At 36.3% G+C, this 23,259-nt stretch overlaps 1 protein-coding gene across 1 annotated transcript in view; it reads right to left on the bottom strand.

Annotated features, from left to right (window-relative positions):
* Positions 1–21,290, bottom strand: part of LOC121369366 — a 51,696-nt gene extending 30,406 nt beyond the window's left edge. The window contains exons 1-2 of the mRNA XM_041494411.1: positions 21,156–21,290; positions 1,988–2,059 (exon numbers count right to left, since the gene is read on the bottom strand). Of these exons, the coding sequence (XP_041350345.1) occupies positions 1,988–2,033 (46 nt within the window). The 5' untranslated portion in view covers positions 2,034–2,059; positions 21,156–21,290. The remainder of the gene's footprint in view (positions 1–1,987; positions 2,060–21,155) is intronic.
* Positions 21,291–23,259: the final 1,969 nt, after the last annotated feature.

The following is a 23,259-nucleotide window of genomic DNA, read 5'->3' as shown; positions in this document are numbered from 1 at the left end:
ACATCACGTGATAAAATAAAACAATACAAGAGGCTATCGCACCAGTTACTAATTCTGGCATTGTATCAAATAAATACGATATTCTAAAATATATAAAGTAATATTAATCAAATACATTAATTATGCAAATATTTACACCCCTTTATACAATATTCAGTATGCCTGTATATTTTGTGTGTGTGTGTGTGTGTGTGTGTGTGTGTGTGTGTGTGTGTGTGTACACGTACGTACGTACGTATGTTTCTCTGTATGTATGTGTTTGTGTGTGGGTTGGTTATGGGGTGGGTGTGTTTAATATTGTCAGGAATATGATCCGAAGATCTGAACTATGGTTAAAACAAATCCAGCGTGAGGTTATCTCTGTTCTGGGCGTTTACACTTCAGACAAGAGACGACGTATATGACACATTGATATCTCTCTCACACAGGGCCCAGGCACGTTACGGCGTAAGGCGAACTCTGTGTTGGTGGCCGCGAAATAGCCCCTGGCAAACATGTCAGTAATATGTTGAGACGGTCGAAATATGACAATGCTGCTAAACCCATTTTACAGATCGTAAACAGGAGAATTTGTTTGAAGAGGGGTACAGACGTACGTACGTCAGTATATTATGGAACACGGAAGTACACGTATTGGAAGTATTTCTACTTTCCAGAAAAAGAGAGATAGTAAATAGAATTAGCTCATAAAATATTGTCTTGTTTCTTTCACTATTCTCTCCCAGGGCTAGCACAAAATAACAGGCGGCGTAGGAGGTTGATCACGAGCAGTACAAACAAATAGGAGAAAACTGTAATATGCGGTATACTGTTATACTCGGGGCAGGACGTATCCCAGTGGTAAAGCGCTCGTCTGATACGCCATCGAACTAGGATCAATCCCCGTCGATTGGCCCATTGGACTATTTCTCGTTCCAACCATTGCACCACGAATCGTATATCAAAAGCAGTGGTATGCGCTATCCTGCCTGTGGGCTTTTTCATATAAAAGATCCCTTGCTACTAATGGAAAATGTAGCAGGTTTCCTCTCTAAATCTATAATATGTTTTACAATCAATAGCAGATTATTAATAAATGAATGCGCTCTAGTGGTGTCGTCAAACAAAGCAAACTGTTATGTCAAAACAAAATCTTACTTTTATTTTGACAGTGTACAAAGCTGAGTGGAAACATTGATAATATACCTGTATTTTACAAAATGGCCATGCAATTTTTTGCTGGTTGAATAAGCACGTGGGAATTTTTTTAATATGGACTTCCATGACACCATAGATGAAAGAATTTTCGCAGATTACTCATTTCTGATTGATGGTATCGTCAGGTCCTCAGTATTGGAGATCAATCACGGAAATGTCGGATTTACCAGCTTTTTAAATAATTCAGATTAGTGTGGAATGGTTGTGTGTGTGTGTGTGTGTGTGTGTGTGTGTGTGTGTGTGTGTGTGTGTGTGTGTGTGTGTATATATATATATATATATATATATATATATATATATATATTTAAAAAAGGCAAAAATGCCGAAACATGTCATTACATTACTGAACTTTTGATGGTGGTGTTTTATATAATATTATATATATATAGATAGATAGATAGATAGATAGATGGATGGATGGATGGATGGATACATACATACAGACAGACAGACAGACAGACAGACAGGCAAATAGACAGACAGATAGACAGACATAGATAGATATGGTTATGCAATACTTGGTTACCTAATTATTGTCTTGGTTCATGCAATCGTTATAGTTTCGCCGGCGAAAGTCTTTTAGCTACAATAAAACCTGCATTAACGTCCGCAAATAGTTATTCCCTAAATCTGCTATGTTAGTTCTTGTTTCAGTGAGATTAGAGAGTTTACTGAAGAAGTTAACAGGCAACATTAACTGATGTCGCGTTTCTACACATGAAAATGACTAACGTAAGCATCATGTTACAGCGATATCTGTGAATACTACTAGTACGACGGGGAAACTCACCTGACATCCATAACAAACAAGCGACAGTTATCTTGTACCTCACCATTCCGCTATGGAGGCACCGAGGCTAGCCTGCAAGAAGAAAAAACCCACACTTTGAATGTCTTTAAAAACACTTCCTAAAACACATTGCCGTAACGTCAGGCTACTTTTGTCAAATATATAAGTGTGACCCTTGCAGCTGCAAGGCTGCAAACAGGAAATGTTTTATTGGGGGGGGGGGGGGGGGGGGGGGGGGGGGGGGGGGGGGGGGGGGGGGGGGGGGGGGGTGGGGGTGGGGGGGTGGGGGGGGGGGGGGGGGGGGGGGGGGGGGGGGGGGGGGGGGGGGGGGGGGGGGGGAAAGGAAAAGGCGCATATGGACAAACTTGTGAAAAGAGCAAGTCATTGAAATTTTGAAAAACAAATATAATAAAAAGAAAAGAAAAAAAGATGCACTAGAATATATTTAGGGGAGATAGGGTTCCCTGCCCCCCACCCCCACCCCCCTCCATTTGGATCCGCCTCTAAGTTGGTGTAACGAAACCTGCTATCATCACATTAGGTACACCTTCGAGGTGGCAGAAATGGATCTCTTTTGTATGTATGTACTCTCCCACAAACTGGTAGGATGTATTGTATAGTACACCAGTCTGATACGGGTAATTCCCCAACTAATCAAATGAGATCATGTAACATACTCATTCAAGGAACATCATCAATTTTAGGTCAACATTACAATGACGTCTGAACATGAGCTACTCAATCTGTGCTTGAAACCTTCTGGTACCGTTTTGTTGAATCAGAAAAGAAATGTTATGAATGTAACGTCTTTGAACAGGTTTTACAAATTCAAACTCTTCACAGATGAAAGCAATTTTGCTTAGCCATTACAAACATGATGTATACAAACCTATGCAACAAAACTACTTTAGAAACTTCAAATTTTACCTTTCTTGCTTAATCAACTTTAAATAAATTTTAGCTGTATCGGTAATTACAAAAAGGAACGTATTACTGTGAAAAAGGAAAATTCCTCCATTGAAATATTGTCATACAAAGACACAAGTCTACATATTCATTTACATTGACGTATAGCGGACGTTTAAAAAACAAAAACAAACAAAACAAACAACAACAACAAAAAAAACAAAAAAAACAAAAACAACAACTAAGACTTGTTTAAGAGACGATCTGTCTATAACTGGCCATCTCTATAATGTTCTCATTACTTTACAGTAATATTATATGTACTACGCAGTCGTTGGTATAAGATCCTGTAAGAGTTATTTAATATAGATTTTACCGTCGATGTTTTTGTAACAAAATATGACGTACAATCAGAGATTGTTCCAGTTGGTCATACAACGTAAGCGGAGGATACGACTCGCATACAAAACAGTAGCAGGTCATCTAAACACGGCGTCAGCCACATCCACGTGACAGTAATTTATCCACCTTCTACAGCCATGACGTGACCTGGTTCAGAGAACAAGGTAACATCACCTGGCTCTGTTGTAATGCAGTGATGTAGGTTTATTATGACGTAATTGTCTTGCATTATGTCACAACAGAGCTATCTCTTAATTTATTTGTAATATTATTCTCTCTTTTGAACGACGCAGAAGAACCTGTGATTTACGTCTAGTATATCAAAAGCTTATGCTTCTTTTGTGTATTGTCATAACAAACTGACTTTTATAAATACCCTATCGAATTCATCTTTTAAGAAAAGTTAAAGTTTGTTTTCTTTAACGACGTCACTATTAACTATCGGCCATTGTATGTCAAAAATATGGTAATTTTGACATGTAGTCTTACAGAGGAAACCTGTTACATTTGTCTATCAAGCGAGCGCTTAACCACTGGGCTACGTCCCGCCCCTCATCGTTTAAAGAGACAATGTTGGATATTCCAACAATTTTATGTTTTTTAATTTTGTTTTATTTTGTATTTGAATAACGTATGATACCCTATCTTCGTCATACTACATGACATCATTCATTTGTAGTTACGTAAATAACACGCCAAAGTGTAGTCATGGCATCACGTAGGTATAGTTATGGTAACATGAGGGTGTAGTCATGGTAACACGAAGATGGAGTCATGGTAACACGAAGATGGAGTCGTGATTTTCCACTTAATTTGTAAAAGACCTAAATATTCAGTCAATTTACTAATTGCCTAAGTGAATCGGTCAATATATAAACACTCAGGGAGAGAGACAGACAGACATTACATTTTCCAGTTAGAGTATGCTAACCATTTGATATCGATTATGTGGCACACCTTAACAAGTGTTAAGACTTTGTGTTAAAACTTAGCACTGAAAGAAAGAAATGTTTTATTTAACGACGCACTCAACACATTTTATTTACGGTTATATGGCGTCAGACATATGGTTAAGGACCACACACACATTGAGAGGGAACCCGCTGTCGCCACTTCATGGGCTACTCTTTTTGATTAGCAGAAAGGGATCTTTTACATGCACCATCCCACAGACAGGGTAGTACATACCACGGTCTTTGATATACCAGTCGTGGTGCACTGGCAGGAACGAACTTAGCATTGAATTTTAGACTGTTGTATTACAGTCGTGTGGACTTCATCACATATTTCATATGGATTATACCTTTCTACAAGGTCTCACATATGGGAGAGGGAGAAGATAGGACTATTTCTTTAACAACTACTCACCACTTTGTGCCAAAACGAATCGGTCAATATTTAGCACCCAAGCCTCTGTCCAATTTACTATTTGCTAGTACCGTACCTGTAATAGGAGTGACCTAAACCTACTAGTATATAATTTTAAAAGGAATCGGTCAATATTTAGCACCCAAGCCTCTGTCCAATTTACTATTTGCTAGTACCGTACCTGTAATAGGAGTGACGTAAACCTACTAGTATATCATTTTAAAACGAATCGGTCAATATTTAGCATCCAAGCCTCTATCCAATATAATATTTGCTAGTACCGTACCTGTAATACGAGTGATGTAAACCTACTAGTATATACTTTTAAAACGAATCGGTCAATATTTAGCACCCAAGCCTCTATCCAATTTAATATTTGCTAGTACCGTACCTGTAATAGGAGTGACGAAAACCTACTAGTATATAATTTTAAAACGGTCAATATTTAGTACCCAAGCCTTTGTCCAATTTAATATTTGCTAGTACCGTACCTGTAATAGTAGTGATGTAAAGCTACTAGTATATCATTATAAAACGAATCGGTCAATATTTACCACCCAAGCCTCTGTCCAATATAATATTTGCTAGTACCGTACCTGTAATAGGAGTGATGTAAACCTACTAGTATATACTTTTAAAACGAATCGGTCAATATTTAGCACCCAAGCCTCTGTCCAATTTACTACTTGCTAGTACCGTACCTGTAATAGGAGTGACGTAAACCTACTAGTATATCATTTTAAAACGAATCGGTCAATATTTAGCATCCAAGCCTCTATCCAATATAATATTTGCTAGTACCGTACCTGTAATACGAGTGATGTAAACCTACTAGTATATCATTTTAAAACGAATCGGTCAATATTTAGCACCCAAGCCTCTATCCAATTTAATATTTGCTAGTACCGTACCTGTAATACGAGTGATGTAAACCTACTAGTATATACTTTTAAAACTAATCGGTCAATATTTAGCACCCAAGCCTCTATCCTATTTAATACTTGCTAGTACCGTACCTGTAATAGGAGTGATGTAAAGCCATTAGTATATATTTTTAAAACGAATCGGTCAATATTTAGCACCCAAGCCTCTATCCAATTTAATATTTGCTAGTACCGTACCTGTAATAGGAGTGATGTAAACCTACTAGTATATACTTTTAAAACGAACCGGTCAATATTTAGCACCCAAGCCTCTATCCAATTTAATATTTGCTAGTACCGTACCTGTAATAGGAGTGATGTAAACCTACTAGTATATACTTTTGAAACGAATCGGTCAATATTTAGCACCCAAGCCTCTATCCAATATAATATTTGCTAGTACCGTACCTGTAATAGGAGTGATGTAAACCTACTAGTATATAATTTTAAAACGAATCGGTCAATATTTACCACCCAAGCCTCTGTCCAATTTAATATTTGCTAGTACCGTACCTGTAATAGGAGTGATGTAAAGCTACTAGTATATCATTATAAAACGAATCGGTCAATATTTACCACCCAAGCCTCTGTCCAATATAATATTTGCTAGTACCGTACCTGTAATAGGAGTGATGTAAACCTACTAGTATATACTTTTAAAACGAATCGGTCAATATTTAGCACCCAAGCCTCTGTCCAATTTACTACTTGCTAGTACCGTACCTGTAATAGGAGTGACGTAAACCTACTAGTATATCATTTTAAAACGAATCGGTCAATATTTAGCACCCAAGCCTCTATCCAATATAATATTTGCTAGTACCGTACCTGTAATACGAGTGATGTAAACCTACTAGTATATCATTTTAAAACGAATCGGTCAATATTTAGCACCCAAGCCTCTATCCAATTTAATATTTGCTAGTACCGTACCTGTAATAGGAGTGATGTAAACCTACTAGTATATACTTTTAAAACTAATCGGTCAATATTTAGCACCCAAGCCTCTATCCAATTTAATATTTGCTAGTACCGTACCTGTAATAGGAGTGATGTAAAGCCATTAGTATATATTTTTAAAACGAATCGGTCAATATTTAGCACCCAAGCCTCTATCCAATTTAATATTTGCTAGTACCGTACCTGTAATAGGAGTGATGTAAACCTACTAGTATATACTTTTAAAACGAACCGGTCAATATTTAGCACCCAAGCCTCTATCCAATTTAATATTTGCTAGTACCGTACCTGTAATAAGAGTGATGTAAACCTACTAGTATATACTTTTGAAACGAATCGGTCAATATTTAGCACCCAAGCCTCTATCCAATATAATATTTGCTAGTACCGTACCTGTAATAGGAGTGATGTAAACCTACTAGTATATCATTTTAAAACGAATCGGTCAATATTTACCACCCAAGCCTCTGTCCAATTTAATATTTGCTAGTACCGTACCTGTAATAGGAGTGATGTAAACCTACTAGTATATACTTTTAAAACTAATCGGTCAATATTTAGCACCCAAGCCTCTATCCAATTTAATATTTGCTAGTACCGTACCTGTAATACGAGTGATGTAAACCTACTAGTATATACTTTTAAAACGAATCGGTCAATATTTAGCATCCAAGCCTCTATCCAATATAATATTTGCTAGTACCGTACCTGTAATAGGAGTGATGTAAACCTACTAGTATATAATTTTAAAACGAATCGGTCAATATTTACCACCCAAGCCTCTGTCCAATTTAATATTTGCTAGTACCGTACCTGTAATAGGAGTGATGTAAAGCTACTAGTATATCATTTTAAAACGAATCGGTCAATATTTAGCACTCAAGCCTCTATCCAATTTAATATTTGCTAGTACCGTACCTGTAATAGGAGTGATGTAAACCTACTAGTATATAATTTTAAAATAATAAACAAACTTACTTTTCTTTTTGACTTTTTAAAAAACTACTATACTCATTTACCCTTAATAGCATGACTTTGGACATAGTGGGTTTTGCCTGCCAGTACCCGAATGGCCATTTCTGCACCTGGTCAAGGTAGGGCGAGAAGAGGTGTCACCTCGGGCTTTCACAGACAACCGCTGTGTCAAAGCCGTCGAAAGGAATTTTTTAAGATGAAGGGGTCATACGCACAAGTTATGAGTGGCGTGGACAACAGAAGGCCGCGAGTTTAGTTGTGTGGTTTATGGAAGGAGTTGGAGAAAGGACGTTGCCAGCTTCCTCGAAATATACTTGAATCGTAGTCTGTCTGAAATATTTCAAAACTACTTTTCTATCATTTCAAAAGTAGATGTTCGTCATCCTCATGCATTCAATGCTTCACATGTATTAATTAATATGCAGATATTTATGTACAAGGGGGTCTAGACTGTGGCGAGTGGAGTTTTTTTTTGTTGTGTTTTCTGTTTGTGTTTTGTTTTGGGGGGAGGGGTCGAGTAATGTTCCCCCGAAAAAGATATTAAAGAAAATTAACTTTTTTTGACCAGGGGTTTTGACCACCAACCCCCGCCTCCACACTTGCCTGAATTACAAAAATTATTTGAATCATACTTTCTGAGATATTTCAAAACAATTTTCTGCAGGTGGGACAGGATATGCTCAAGTTTCGCGAACACCTGATAGCATCACTAATTTGACAGGGATTCATGGGTGCATGTCATCACAGCTGTATTTATTCCAATTAGCTCTGCCCTGTGCTTGTTTTGATTTACTTTTAGCAAACTAATCTGGGAGTGGCAGTCCTCTTTGTGGCGGTGCAAAAAGGGTGCATTGTCCAGTAGAGGATCTACTCGGGAGTGGCAGTCCTATAGACGAGCACTAAATAGAGATTCATGGAATCAACCAGTATTTTGCTAAATGGCTACTCGACTCTGCATTGTGCAGCGATACGGTGTTGATCACGGATAACGCTTTCGTCGTTCAGATTTCAATCATTTCAAAAAACGTATAGTCGTTATCATCTTTTTCTAGTTTCCATATTATACATATTACATATTATTTATTAACTAGCATAAATTACAAACTCATTCTTCAGTAGCGACAGTTGGCGGTTACTTGGTACAGTCGTGAAGCTAAGATCATATTCTGTTTGTACGTACGTTCCAAGTTACGTCATCGACAGCCCCCCCCCCCCCCCCCCCCACGAGAACCGTGTGCTACCACGGCGACATTTACTGCCGCTTTATTACAGCGTTTATTACCGACCTTTAATTTATGCCGACACAATTTATTACACGGAGACACCGTGCAGGCTTTAATGACAGTTTCTTCCTTGAACTCTTGTAGAGCGAGCTTAAGGAATGACAGATGGAGGTTGAAAAGGACAGAGTCATTCCTGAACATATTAACGTCCACAGTGCAAGATTTATCTTTTTACTCAGTCTACCAATCCGCGGTACTATAGAAACAATGTTCGTTGAAGAGGTTCTTAACCGGTGTTTGTAATTCTGGTCGATCAATCAATCAATCAATCACTCAATCAAACTCAATCGGTAGTTAATGTACATTCAATTCAATTCTTTATTACCGTAAGCTCGCAATAGCTTATTGGTACAAACATAAACATATAAAATGATACAGTCATGGCAATGACAAATGGCTAGTGGAGAACATAAACAAACACATAGCAGCATGGAAAACAATTAAACAATTATAGAATTTCTATACTTAAAAGCATTTACCAGATACTTTCCTAGATTGTGTAGAATATTTACATTTGAACAACTAAGTTGTTGTATAAACTTTAACATTGAAGGTCTAGTTTAATAATAGCGTTTTATGTATCTTTATCTTTTATCTTTAAATACAGAACAACGGGTATGCTGTGACCCCGTGTCAAGACGTTTTTAACGCTTAATTCTAATTTTAATTTGTCATTGTAAATTAATATTATATTGTACTAATTTGTCTTCTGATACGACTTCAGATTATAAGCTATGCTTTATTATGCTCACATAGGCATTTTCTCAGACTGAATTTTGTCTGAATTAAACGAAAATGCCCGAATCCAGATAACAACATTTATTCATATTTGCATTACTACCAAACGAATCACTACGTATATTTACATGGATTACAGCTAATATTGTGGGTAGAATGATGGTGGTACATGGTAAAAAGGTTTTAGGTCATCTCATTTTGCCCGAACGGCCCGAAATGTGAAGATTTTCAAAAGCATTGGTGTTATTATTCCCCTGACCCCGTCTCGTACGATTACGATTATGCAAGTATGTAGAAATCAACAGTAGGAACGAATATATACACCTGCTATTCTACTCACAAAAGTAATTTAGATGCTTACTATTATGCAAGTATGTAGAAATCAACAGTAGGAACGAATATATACACCTGCTATTCTACTCACAAAAGTAATTTAAATGCTTACGCCATCATTCAAAATTTAAAATTTCATATCAAAATTGTCATTTTTTCTTCTTTATTAAATACTCTGAATCTTTCATCTTATTTCTTATTTATTTATTTGTCTATCGTTCTTCTAAAATCATCTAAATTATATATAGTTTCGGCCGAGCCGTCAATTCCAATTTAGTTTTTTGAGGGGTGAGTAGCGGAGTAGGCTGTTAACATTTTTGCAATTCCAAGTTGTCCATAGCTGACCTTTAACGCCCCTCTCATCACCTTTCTCATTTTGAATTTGTACCCACAACAAGCGTGTTTTAACCTTATTTTGGATGCAAGTACTTCGAACCTGTCCCTATCTGCCGATCTACCTATCTTCCATAGCTAAAAAACTGGTGGGGTAGGAGAACATAGCCTTGAGGTAACTGTTAAGGCATAGTAGTTAACAATAATATACATTACATTATTTGAGGTACCCCTGCGCGTGCTGTAACCTCACCGTGGTGCAGGGGTGTAACATTCTCTTTGAGAATGGCCAATACAGCACAAATTGAAATTTTGAATAAAAGTCAGTATCTATCTGTGATATTTGTGTTTTTGCATGGTTCTTTACACTGTGTTTTTATTTAACTGTTGGATTTACCACAGTTTGACACCCAATAGCCGATGTATTTTTCGTGCTGGGGTGTCGTTAAACATTCATTCATTCATTCATTCATTTATTTGAGGTACTACCAATGTGTTCTCTTAACACAGCGTCTGAACGACTATCTCATACTCTAACGAGTTTCTATCTAAATACACCCCAGTCACTAGTGTTTCTTTCTTTTAAACATTTAGTTGTTCATGTTTTGTATATACCTGTGTGTGTGTGTGTGTGTGTGTGTGTGTGTGTGTGTGCGTTTTGACTTTGTGTATTTTTTGTTATATATCTTCCTCTGATGTCACCGAATGGTGGCCATGAGAGTAAATAAAGCTCTGTTATGTTCTGTATGTTAAATTTACAGATGCACTATTATGAATCATTCCTTCTCTGTCACTCACCAAGTCTCTGCACGTCCTATTACTCGCCACCCACGTGGAAGAACTATTTCAAACTGTCTTACCTCTTACGGCGATCACCAGCTGTTCTTCTTATATATAGCAATAAAATAAACTATACTGTCACCTCCGTAACGCGTTTCACAGACAGGAACAGTATACAGTAACTGTTATGTATGTGTACACTGTCCAACAAGTCAATCTTGTCGCCGGTAGAAAAAATACACATTATAATTACCGACAATTGAAACATACACTTGTGATTAAACGAGAATCACAGACAATCTGTTACTAAACTAGAATCAAAATCAAATACGTACACGTTTGACTAAACTAGAATCACAGACAGTCTGACATGTATATGTGTCACAAAGTTGTAATCACAATCAGACACGTAAATCAATTGCTAAACTAGAATCACAATCAGACAGGTGCAATAATGGCTAAACTAGAATCACAATCAGATACTTACATCAATTGCTAAACTAGAATCACAATCAGATACGTACATCAATGTCTAAACAAGAATCACAATCAGACACGTACAATAATGACTAAATTAGAATCACAATCAGATACTTACATCAATTGCTAAACTAGAATCACAATCAGATACGTACATCAATGTCTAAACAAGAATCACAATCAGACACGTACAATAATGACTAAACTAGAATCACAATCAGATACGTACATCAATGTCTAAACAAGAATCACAATCAGACACGTACAATAATGACTAAACTAGAATCACAATCAGATACTTACATCAATAGCTAAACTAGAATCACAATCAGACACTTATATCAATTCCTAATCTAGAATCACAATCAGACACGTACATCAATGGCTAAACTACAATCACAAACACGTACATCAATAGCTAAACTAGAATCACAATCAGACACTTACATCAATTCCTAATCTAGAATCACAATCAAACACGTACATCAATGGCTAAACTAGAATCACAGACACGTACATCAATAGCAAAACTAGAATCACAATCAGATACTTACATCAATAGCTAAACTAGAATCACAGACACGTACATCAATAGCTAAACTAGAATCACAATCAGATACTTACATCAATAGCTAAACTAGAATCACAGACACGTACATCAATAGCTAAACTAGAATCACAGACACGTACATCAATAGCTAAACTAGAATCACAAATCTGACAATTACATCAATGGCTAAACTAGAATCACAGACACGTACATCAATAGCTAAACTAGAATCACAATCAGATACTTACATCAATAGCTAAACTGGAATCACAGACACGTACATCAATAGCTAAACTAGAATCACAGACACGTACATCAATAGCTAAACTAGAATCACAAATCTGACACTCACATCAATGGCTAAACTAGAATCACAGACACTTACATCAATTCCTAATCTAGAATCGCAAATGTGACACTTACATCAATGGCTAAACTAGAATCACAAATCTGACACATTCATCAATGGCTAAACTAGAATCACAGACAGGTACATCAATAGCTAAACTAGAATCACAGACACGTACATCAATAGCTAAACTAGAATCACAGACACGTACATCAATGGCTAAACTAGAATCACAGACACGTACATCAATAGCTAAGCTAGAATCACAATCAGATACTTATATCAATAGCTAAACTAGAATCACAGACACGTACATCGATAGCTGAACTAGAATCACAGTCAGATACTTACATCAATGGCTAAACTAGAATCACAGACACTTACATCAATTCCTAATCTAGAATCACAAATCTGACACTTACATCAATGGCTAACTAGAATCACAAATCTGACACATTCATCCATGGCTAAACTAGAATCACAGACACGTACATCAATAGCTAAACTAGAATTACAAATCTGACACTTACATCAATGGCTAAACAAGAATCACAAATCTGACACATACATCAATGGCTAAACTAGAATCACAGACACTTACAGCAATTCCTAAACTAGAATCACAATCAGATACTTATATCAATAGCTAAACTAGAATCACAATCAGATACTTACATCAATAGCTAAACTAGAATCACAATCACTTACATCAATTCCTAATCTAGAATCACAGACACGTACATCAATGGCTACGTACATCAATGGCTAAACTAGAATCACAGACACGTACATTAATGGCTAAACTAGAATCACAGATACGTACATCAAAGGCTAAACTAGAATCACAGATACGTACATCAATGGCTAAACTAGAATCACATATACGTAAATCAATGGCTAAACTAGAATCACAGATACGTACATCATTGGCTAAACTAGAATCACAGATACGTACATCAATGGCTAAACTAGAATCACAGATACGTACATCAATGGCTAAACTAGAATTACAGATACGTACATCAATGGCTAAACTAGAATCACAGATACGTACATCAATTGCTAAACTAGAATCACAGATACGTACATCAATGGCTAAACTAGAATCACAAATCTGACACTTACATCAATAGCTAAACTAGAATCACAATCAGATACTTACATCAATAGCTAAACTAGAATCACAATCAGACACTTACATCAATTCCTAATCTAGAATCACAGACACGTACATCAATGGCTAAACTAGAATCACAGACACGTACATCAATAGCTAAACTAGAATCACAGACACGTACATCAATGGTTAAACTAGAATCACAGATACGTACAACAATGGCTAAACTAGAATCACAAATCTGACACTTACATCAATAGCTAAACTAGAATCACAATCAGATACTTACATCAATAGCTAAACTAGAATCACAATCAGACACTTACATCAATTCCTAATCTAGAATCACAGACACGTACATAAATGGCTAAACTAGAATCACAGACACGCACATCAATAGCTAAACTAGAATCACAGACACGTACTTCAATAGCTAAACTAGAATCACAGATACTTACATCAATAGCTAAACTAGAACCACAGATACTTACATCAATAGCTAAACTAGAATAACAGACACGTACATCAATAGCTAAACTAGAATCACAGACACGTACATCAATTGCTAAACTAGAATCACAGATACTTACATCAATAGCTAAACTAGAATCACAGACACGTACATCAACAGCTAAACTAGAATCACAGATACTTACATCAATTGCTAAACTAGAATCACAATCAGACACGTACATCAATGGCTAAACTAGAATCACAATCAGACACGTACATCAATTCCTAATCTAGAATCACAGACACGTACATAAATGGCTAAACTAGAATCACAGACACGCACATCAATAGCTAAACTAGAATCACAGACACGTACTTCAATAGCTAAACTAGAATCACAGATACTTACATCAATAGCTAAACTAGAACCACAGATACTTACATCAATAGCTAAACTAGAATAACAGACACGTACATCAATAGCTAAACTAGAATCACAGACACGTACATCAATTGCTAAACTAGAATCACAGATACTTACATCAATAGCTAAACTAGAATCACAGACACGTACATCAACAGCTAAACTAGAATCACAGATACTTACATCAATTGCTAAACTAGAATCACAATCAGACACGTACATCAATGGCTAAACTAGAATCACAATCAGACACGTACATCAATTCATAATCTAGAATCACAATCAGACACGTACATCAGTGGCTAAACTAGAATCACAGACACATACATCAATAGCTAAACTAGAATCACAATCAGACACGTACATCAATGGCTAAACTAGAATCACAGACACGTACATCAATAGCTAAACTAGAATCACAATCAGACACTTACATCAATGGCTAAGCTAGAATCACAATCAGACACGTACATCAATTGCTAAACTAGAATCACAATCAGACACGTACATCAATTCCTAATCTAGAATCACAATCAGACACGTACATCAATGGCTAAACTAGAATCACAAATCTGACACATTCATCAATGGCTAAACTAGAATGACAGACACTTACAGCAATTGCTAAACTAGAATCACAATCAGACACTTACATCAATTGCTAAACTAGAATCACAAATAGACACTTATATCCATGGCTAAACTAGAATCACAATCAGACACGTACATCAATTCCTAATCTAGAATCACAATCAGACACGTACATCAATTCATAATCTAGAATCACAATCAGACACGTACATCAATGGCTAAACTACAATCACAGACACGTACATCAATAGCTAAACTAGAATCACAATCAGACACGTACATCAATGGCTAAGCTAGAATCACAGACACGTACATCAATAGCTAAACTAGAATCACAATCAGACACTTACATCAATGGCTAAGCTAGAATCACAATCAGACACGTACATCAATTGCTAAGCTAGAATCACAATCAGACACGTACATCAATTCCTAATCTAGAATCACAATCAGACACGTACATCAATGGCTAAACTAGATTCACAAATCTGACACATTCATCAATGGCTAAACTAGAATGACAGACACTTACAGCAATTGCTAAACTAGAATCACAATCAGACACTTACATCAATTGCTAAACTAGAATCACAAATAGACACTTACATCCATAGCTAAACTAGAATCACAATCAGACACGTACATCAATGGCTAGACTAGAATCACAATCAGACACGTACATCAATTCCTAATCTAGAATCACAATCAGACACGTACATCAATGGCTAAACTAGAATCAAAAATCTGACACGTACATTAATTCCTAATCTAGAATCACAGACACGTACATCAATGGGTAAACTAGAATCACAATCAGATACTTACATGAATTGCTAAACTGGAATCACACTCAGACACGTACATCAATTGCTAAACTAGAATCACAATGAGACACGTACATCAATTCCTAATCTAGAATCACAATCAGACACGTACATCAATGGCTAAACTAGAATCACAATCAGACATGTACATCAATTCCTAATCTGGAATCACAATCAGACACGTACATCAATGGCTAAACTAGAATCACAATCAGACACGTACATCAATTCCTAATCTAGAATCACAATCAGACACGTACATCAGTGGCTAAACTAGAATCATAAATCTGACACATTCATCAATGGCTAAACTAGAATCACAGACACAGCAATTGCTAAACTAGAATCACAATCAGACACTTACATCAATGGCTAAACTAGAATCCCAATCAGATACTTACATCAATAGCTAAACTAGAATCCCAATCAGATACTTACATCAATGGCTAAACTAGAATCACAATCAGATACTTACATCAATAGCTAAACTAGAATCCCAATCAGATACTTACATCAATGGCTAAACTAGAATCCCAATCAGATACTTACATCAATGGCTAAACTAGAATCACAATCGGACACGTCCATCAGTGTCTAAACTAGAATCACAATCAGGCACTTACATCAATTGTTAAACTAGAATCACAATCAGGCACTTACATCAATTACTAAACTAGAATCACAATCAGACACGTACATCAATAGCTAAACTTGAATCACAATCAGGCACTTACATCAATTACTAAACTTGAATCACAATCAGGCACTTACATCAATTACTAAACTAGAATCACAATCAGACACGTACACGTGTGACAAAACTAGAATAACTGAATAAAGTGGCATAAAAGACAAGATGAGGCATAGACATGTGGCTAAATTAGAATCACAGACAATTTTATATATATATATACATAACTGGAATTGCTGGCTAGGACTACGGAAAATTGTAATCTTGTATGTCTGATACGTACATGAATGGTGAATCTAGAATAACAATTTGCGACATGCATGTGTGATGAATCTAGAATAACAGACAAACTAAGTAAAAGCATAGATAAACTGACCACTTGTCGCTAAACCAGAATCATAGACAATCAAACATGTGCAAGTGTGACTGAGATAGAATCATAGACAATCAAACATGCGTAAGTGTGATTAAGCCAGAATCATAGACAATCGAACATGTGCAAGTGTGACTAAGTTATAATCATAGAAAATGAAACGTGTAAGTGTGACTAAGCCAGAATCATAGACAATCAAACATGTGCAAGTGTGACTAAGTCAGAATCATAGACATTCAAACATGTGCAGGTGTGACTAAGCCAGAATCATAGACAATCAAACATGTGCAAGTGTGACTAAGCCAAAATCATAGACAATCAAACATGTGCAAGTGTGACTAACCCAAAATCATAGACAATCAAACATGTGCAAGTGTGACTAAGCTAGAATCATAGACAATCAAACATGTCCAAGTGTGACTAAGCCAGAATCATAGACAATCAAACATGTGCAAGTGTGACTAAGCTAGAAGCATAGACAATCAAGCATGTGTAAGTGTGACTAAACTAGAATTACAACCAAATTGACACATGATTCAGCTAGAATTGCAGGCAGTTTGAAAAGTGCATGTGGTTAAACTTGGATGACCAACACTCTGACACATGCACCTGCAATTAAACTTGAATCGCAACCTCATGCACTTGTGAAGCTAAATTATATATAATAACCACGTACATTTTGATTTGTACACGTGTGGCTAAACTTGAACCACAGACAATGCAATTTGTGACGTGCATATGTGACTATACTAGAATCATAGACATTCTGACATGCACACGTGTGGCTATATTAGAATCACACACAATATGACGCATACATGTCTGACTAAACTAAATCACAGACAATAATAAAACTGCAAACAATAAACTGAAATGGTGACAAGCATCACCGATATCACCAGTATAGACATGTTTTAAATGATGTCACCGTTGGAATGCACTTCACAAGTAAACAGCCAACTACTATTTGCCTGACATATATTTAATGATGTACGGATATTTAAAGTCATTTAAATTATGTGAGCCACAGGAAGGTAGTTATGTATGTTTGTGTCACAACCTTCCCCATGTCACTCAGCTGTACATGTGCCTGACATTAACGAGAGATTCGTGTATGTTTGTGTCACAACCTTCCCCATGTCACTCAGCTGTACATGTGCCTGACATTAACTAGAGATTCGTGTATGTTTTAAAATACGGCTACAATGCTAGTGCACGTGGTCGCAATAAACATCATCATAAATTAATAAAGTTTACAAATATAGTCATCCTGTTAAAATCGTATTCAAATTAGGTAAATAAATCATAAGTTAGTCTAGTCAAATCTGACATTGCGGCGGATTTAGAATATAGGAAAGGTCAAAACATGTTACATAAAACAAATATTTTTAAATACAGAAATGTCAGTTTAGATAACAAAGTTATGATTGATGTTTTAAGTAGAGAAAGGTAAACTATTTTACATATAAAGTAAATTAATATTTTCAAATATGGAAACTTAAAATCTGAAGCTTGAAATACATCAATTTTTAAATTTAAAAATATTTAATCTTGACCTATATATTTATTCTTTGTTAAGAGAAAGCGAATCATACCTATTCGGGCTAGTAGGTGCTGCATGCACTCTTGATATTTCCAGGTTGGTATACAGATATAAAACCTTCTGGCTAGTGCAGTTTATGCATTAACCACATAGTATGTTGCAGGTCTTGATGATGATGTTGTCGTTATTGTTTGTGTTGTTGTCATCGTCGTTGTCATCGTTGTGTGTTGGTTGTTTGTTTAATGTAAAATGTGTTATAGAATATTTACATTAAGCTTAGGTAATGTAACAAAATGTAGAATACACAAACAGTCCCGAAACATACATTTAATAATATTTTGACCAAAGTTAGTTACCATATTCTGGTTTTAAACTTACTGTCCTGAGTTTGCCGCCATTGTAAGATCTCACTCTCCCTACTAAAGAATTTTTAGCGACTAAAATTACATATCCCCTGCGCGTGCTGTAACCTCACCGTGGTGCAGGGGTGTAACATTCTCTTTGAGAATGGCTAATGCAGCACAAATCCCCTTGTTTTCTTTGAGATTGAAATTTAGAGTAAAAGTCAGTATCTATCTGTGATATTTGTATTTTTGTACAGTTCTTTACACTGTTTTTATTTAAATCTTGAATTTTTATATTGATGTTGATCATCACTTTGTTTGTTTGCATTACCATAGTTTGACACCCAATAGCCGATGTATTTTCGTGCTGAGGTGTCGTTAAACATTCATTCATTCATTCTAAAATTACATATCAAATACATGTTCTTCTTTAGATAACAACTTCTTTATATCCAGTGTGTTTCTGACCCACCTGGAGTTTGCCTACCAATCATTTCGTCCATATATATTTTTTATTTTATTTGAAAGCAAATGAAGTTTGAGTTATTACAAACACTGGGGTAATTAGAAACACATTGAATATAGATACACTAATATTATACACAACTAAATGTATTTAATACTTAAATTGTGTACTCATTATAAAGGCTCGGGTGGACCGAAATATCTTAACAATAGCATCAAATCGAAGACATACTGGTTTATAAGTTGTGATATCAAAATATGTAACACTTTTAATGATGAATGCTATACTACATCGATTAGAAACTAATAAATAACCTGAGGCGATCCTGGCAATATTAATCTAAGTGTATGTGTACAGAGAATGTCTTCATGGAATCCGCCATAGGCTGCCAAATGATTTTAATACTGTGAGTACTTTTGTTCAAATGTTCCCAATCCCAGGTTCACCAGTTCGAACACTTCTTGTAAACTTTATCTGAACGACAAAACCTTTATCCATGACCAAGACCGTATCTCTGCGCAATACAGAGTCGAATTACCTTTTGGCAAAATACTGGTTGATACCATGAATCTCTATCTAGTGGGTGCGGGATTTACCTCAGTCAGTTGAGTGCTCGCATGAGGTGTTTGCGTCGCAGGATAGAACTACCTCGCTGGATCCATTAAGCTGATTTGGGTTTTTTCTCGTTCCAACCAGTGCACCACAACTGGACAAAGGCCGTGGTATGTGCTTTCCGGGAAAGTGCATATAAAAGATCCCTTGCTGCATTAGGAAAAATGTAGCGGGTTTCCTCTGATGACTACGTGTCAGAATTATCAAATATTTGACATCCAATAGCCCATGATTTATTAATCAATGTGCTCCAGTGGTGTCGTTAAACAAAACAAACTTTACTCTATCTAGTGCCTCGTCTACAGGAGGACAGCCACTCCCGAGGAGGTTCTTTACTGAACAACACATAAGTCCTGCACCTCTCAAAGAGGACTGCCACTCACATACTAAACTATTTTTTTATTTTAATTTTTAATAATTTTATTACATTAGATTTTGATGTTAGGTTATCAAACTGATAGGAGTTAATTATAAACAGTATTAAGACCTAGCCTGCAGTTAGTGCCGTCTTGATTGATAGCCCGGAGTTATATGACGAATTGGCAGTAGTAAGCCAAAGTGTCAGGAATGTGTTTTTAAACACTGCTCAACAAACGTAATCATGAAGGTTACAGGTTATATTCCTAATAAAATTATGAACATTGAGTTGAACTGTTTAAATCTATATATTTTACTGTTTACTTTGTATTCCCAATAACGAGTAAAACAATTTTAATCCAGCATTTTCAATATTTTTAATATAAAATTGGTAGTAGCCTTTATTGGGAATGAAAGCATACGTAATGTCATCACGTGATATCTGACTTGAACTTGGTAAAAACATTGTCTGGTTTTAACGTTACTTTACAAAGTTAACCTTTAATTATTTCAAGATATATAGAGCATTAACGCATTTTGTTGTTAACGTTCAATTTATTGTGATACATATAATCAGATCTTTGAGAGTAAATAATAAATAAAGAGGAGAGGGTAGTGGTGATCATGATAATGATAATAACGATGATGATGATGATGACGACGACGACGACGACGATGATGATGATGATAGTAGTAGTTGTAGTCGAGGTTGTTGAGGTTGTTGTTTTAAAAGTAATAATAGTGGTAATTGTAGTTGTAGTAGCATACTTTCTGTATACTACATAAAACGTATAATTATGTTTGTTTTTTCTTTTCTAAGTTTAAATTATTATTTCGTATTTCTCGATATCATATTGGTAATGCTGGCAAAGGTGGTTTGTGAAGAAGTCTCATTTAGGCTCATACTACCACCATGATTGAAACAATTCATATTCATAAAATTAGTGAACGTTTAAGAGAAATAATAATATCAACAAAACAAACTATACTTACATCGTTATCATAAAACAGGTCTAACCATTGGTGGCGGAGATTTTGGCTTTTTCGAGTCTGTAAATTCCAATATTTTGATTTCAGTCTGCTACCTTAAATTATTCCGTTAAGACAGTTACAACAGGTGAAGTGTTGTTTCGCATGGCTGCGTTTCTTGAGGTGACACGGCTGAGATATGAGTGTAACGGTTGGCTGCACACGGAAACCTCGTCTCATTGGCTGGTTCGTGGTCCACTTTTACCTCTACCTAGGCTTCAGGTAATATAACTTTGTTTTAACGGCTCGCAGTGCTCATCAAACTGAATATATTCACAATAAAATGGGATTTTAGTAATAATTATGCAATATCTACAAAGAGAGTTTGGTATCGTGGGGTGAAATCTATTCAAGCAAATAAATGCTGATCATAGGAAAAACCAGAAGCTTACTTACTTATCTATTTGCCTACCTAACTACCTACTTATCTATCATCTATCCATTCACCCCCCATCCATCCACCTATCCATGTATCCATCCATACATCCACCTCTCCATCTATCCATCCATCCATCTGCCTATTCATTCATTCATCCATTTATCCATTTATCCATCCACCCGTCCACCCACCCACCCACCCATCCATCCATCCATCCATCCATCCATCCATCCATCCATCAATCAATCAATCAATCAATCAATCAATCAATAAATCAGTCCATCCATTCATTCATTCATTCATTCGTTCATTCATTTCCCTTATCTATCTATAAACCAATCCATCCATCCATCCATTAATCCATCCATCTATTATCTATATATCTAACTATCTATATATCCATCAATCAATCAATCCACCAATCCATCCATCAACTCATCCATCCATCCACCCACCCATCCACCCACCCATCAGTTTAGCCATCCATTCTTTCATCAATCAATCAGTCCATTCCATTCATTTACTTATACATCCATCCATCCATCCATCCATCCATCCATCCATCCATCCATCCATGCATCCATCCACTCATCCATCTATCAATCCATCCATCCACCGATCCATCCATTCATCCATCTATCCATTCGTTCATTCATTACTTCACAAATCGATCGATCTATCCATTCATCCATTCCATCCATCCATCCATCCATCCATCCATCCATCCATCAGTCAATCAGTCCGTCCATCAGTCCGTTCATTCGTTCGTTCGTTTGTTCATTCATTCATTCATTTACATATCGATCAATCCATCCATCCATTAATCCATTCATCCATTATGTATATATCTAACCATCTAGCCATCCATCCGTCCATCCAGCTATCCATCCACCCACCCATTCATCCATCCATCCATCCATCCCTCAATCATGCCATCCATCCAACCATCAATCCATTCATTCATTCAACAAATTCACCACTCATCCATCCATCCACTCATCCATCCACTCATCTATCCACTCATCCATCCATCCACTCATCCATTCACTCATCCATCCACTCATCCATCCATCTATTTATCCAATTCCAGAACGTAGTCCATCAATCAATCTACTATCTATTTATCCATATATGTGTATGTCTGTGTACCTACCTATCAGTTTTCAATATGTCTGTCTGTCTGTCACTATGTCTGTCTGTTTGTCTGTCTGTCTGCCTGCCTGCCTGCCTGCCTGCCTGTCTGCCTGCCTGCCTGCCTGCCTGCCTGCCTGCTTGTCTGTCTCTCTGTCTCTCTGTCTCTGTCTGTCTGTCATGAAATAGAACATTAGGAAGACATTTTTTTTATAATGAAAACTAAAATATTATATGAATTATGACGGAGTTAAACTATGAGTTTAATGTTCCCCTTTGTATAAAACTTGGTTTGCCCCAACCTCACCCTTCCACTAAAATATTACTTGGATTCGTCTAGCTTGTACATGTCTTTACTAAAACTAATTTAAAAACTGAGTAATACGATGATCACGCATTACTGATAATGTATGAGATATTACTTGAGTCGGTAATTCGTGATAACGTATCTGAAAATAACCTCGAAATGTATACCACAAATTAATTTCCGTGGGTCCATGAATGTCATCACCGTGATCATATTATGTTAGTATGGTGACATTTGAAGGTTATTTCCCG

Source organism: Gigantopelta aegis, chromosome 3, assembly GCF_016097555.1.
Source record: "Gigantopelta aegis isolate Gae_Host chromosome 3, Gae_host_genome, whole genome shotgun sequence".
NCBI classification, from domain to species: domain Eukaryota; kingdom Metazoa; phylum Mollusca; class Gastropoda; order Neomphalida; family Peltospiridae; genus Gigantopelta; species Gigantopelta aegis.
This window is presented reverse-complemented; position numbering and strand designations above follow the sequence as displayed.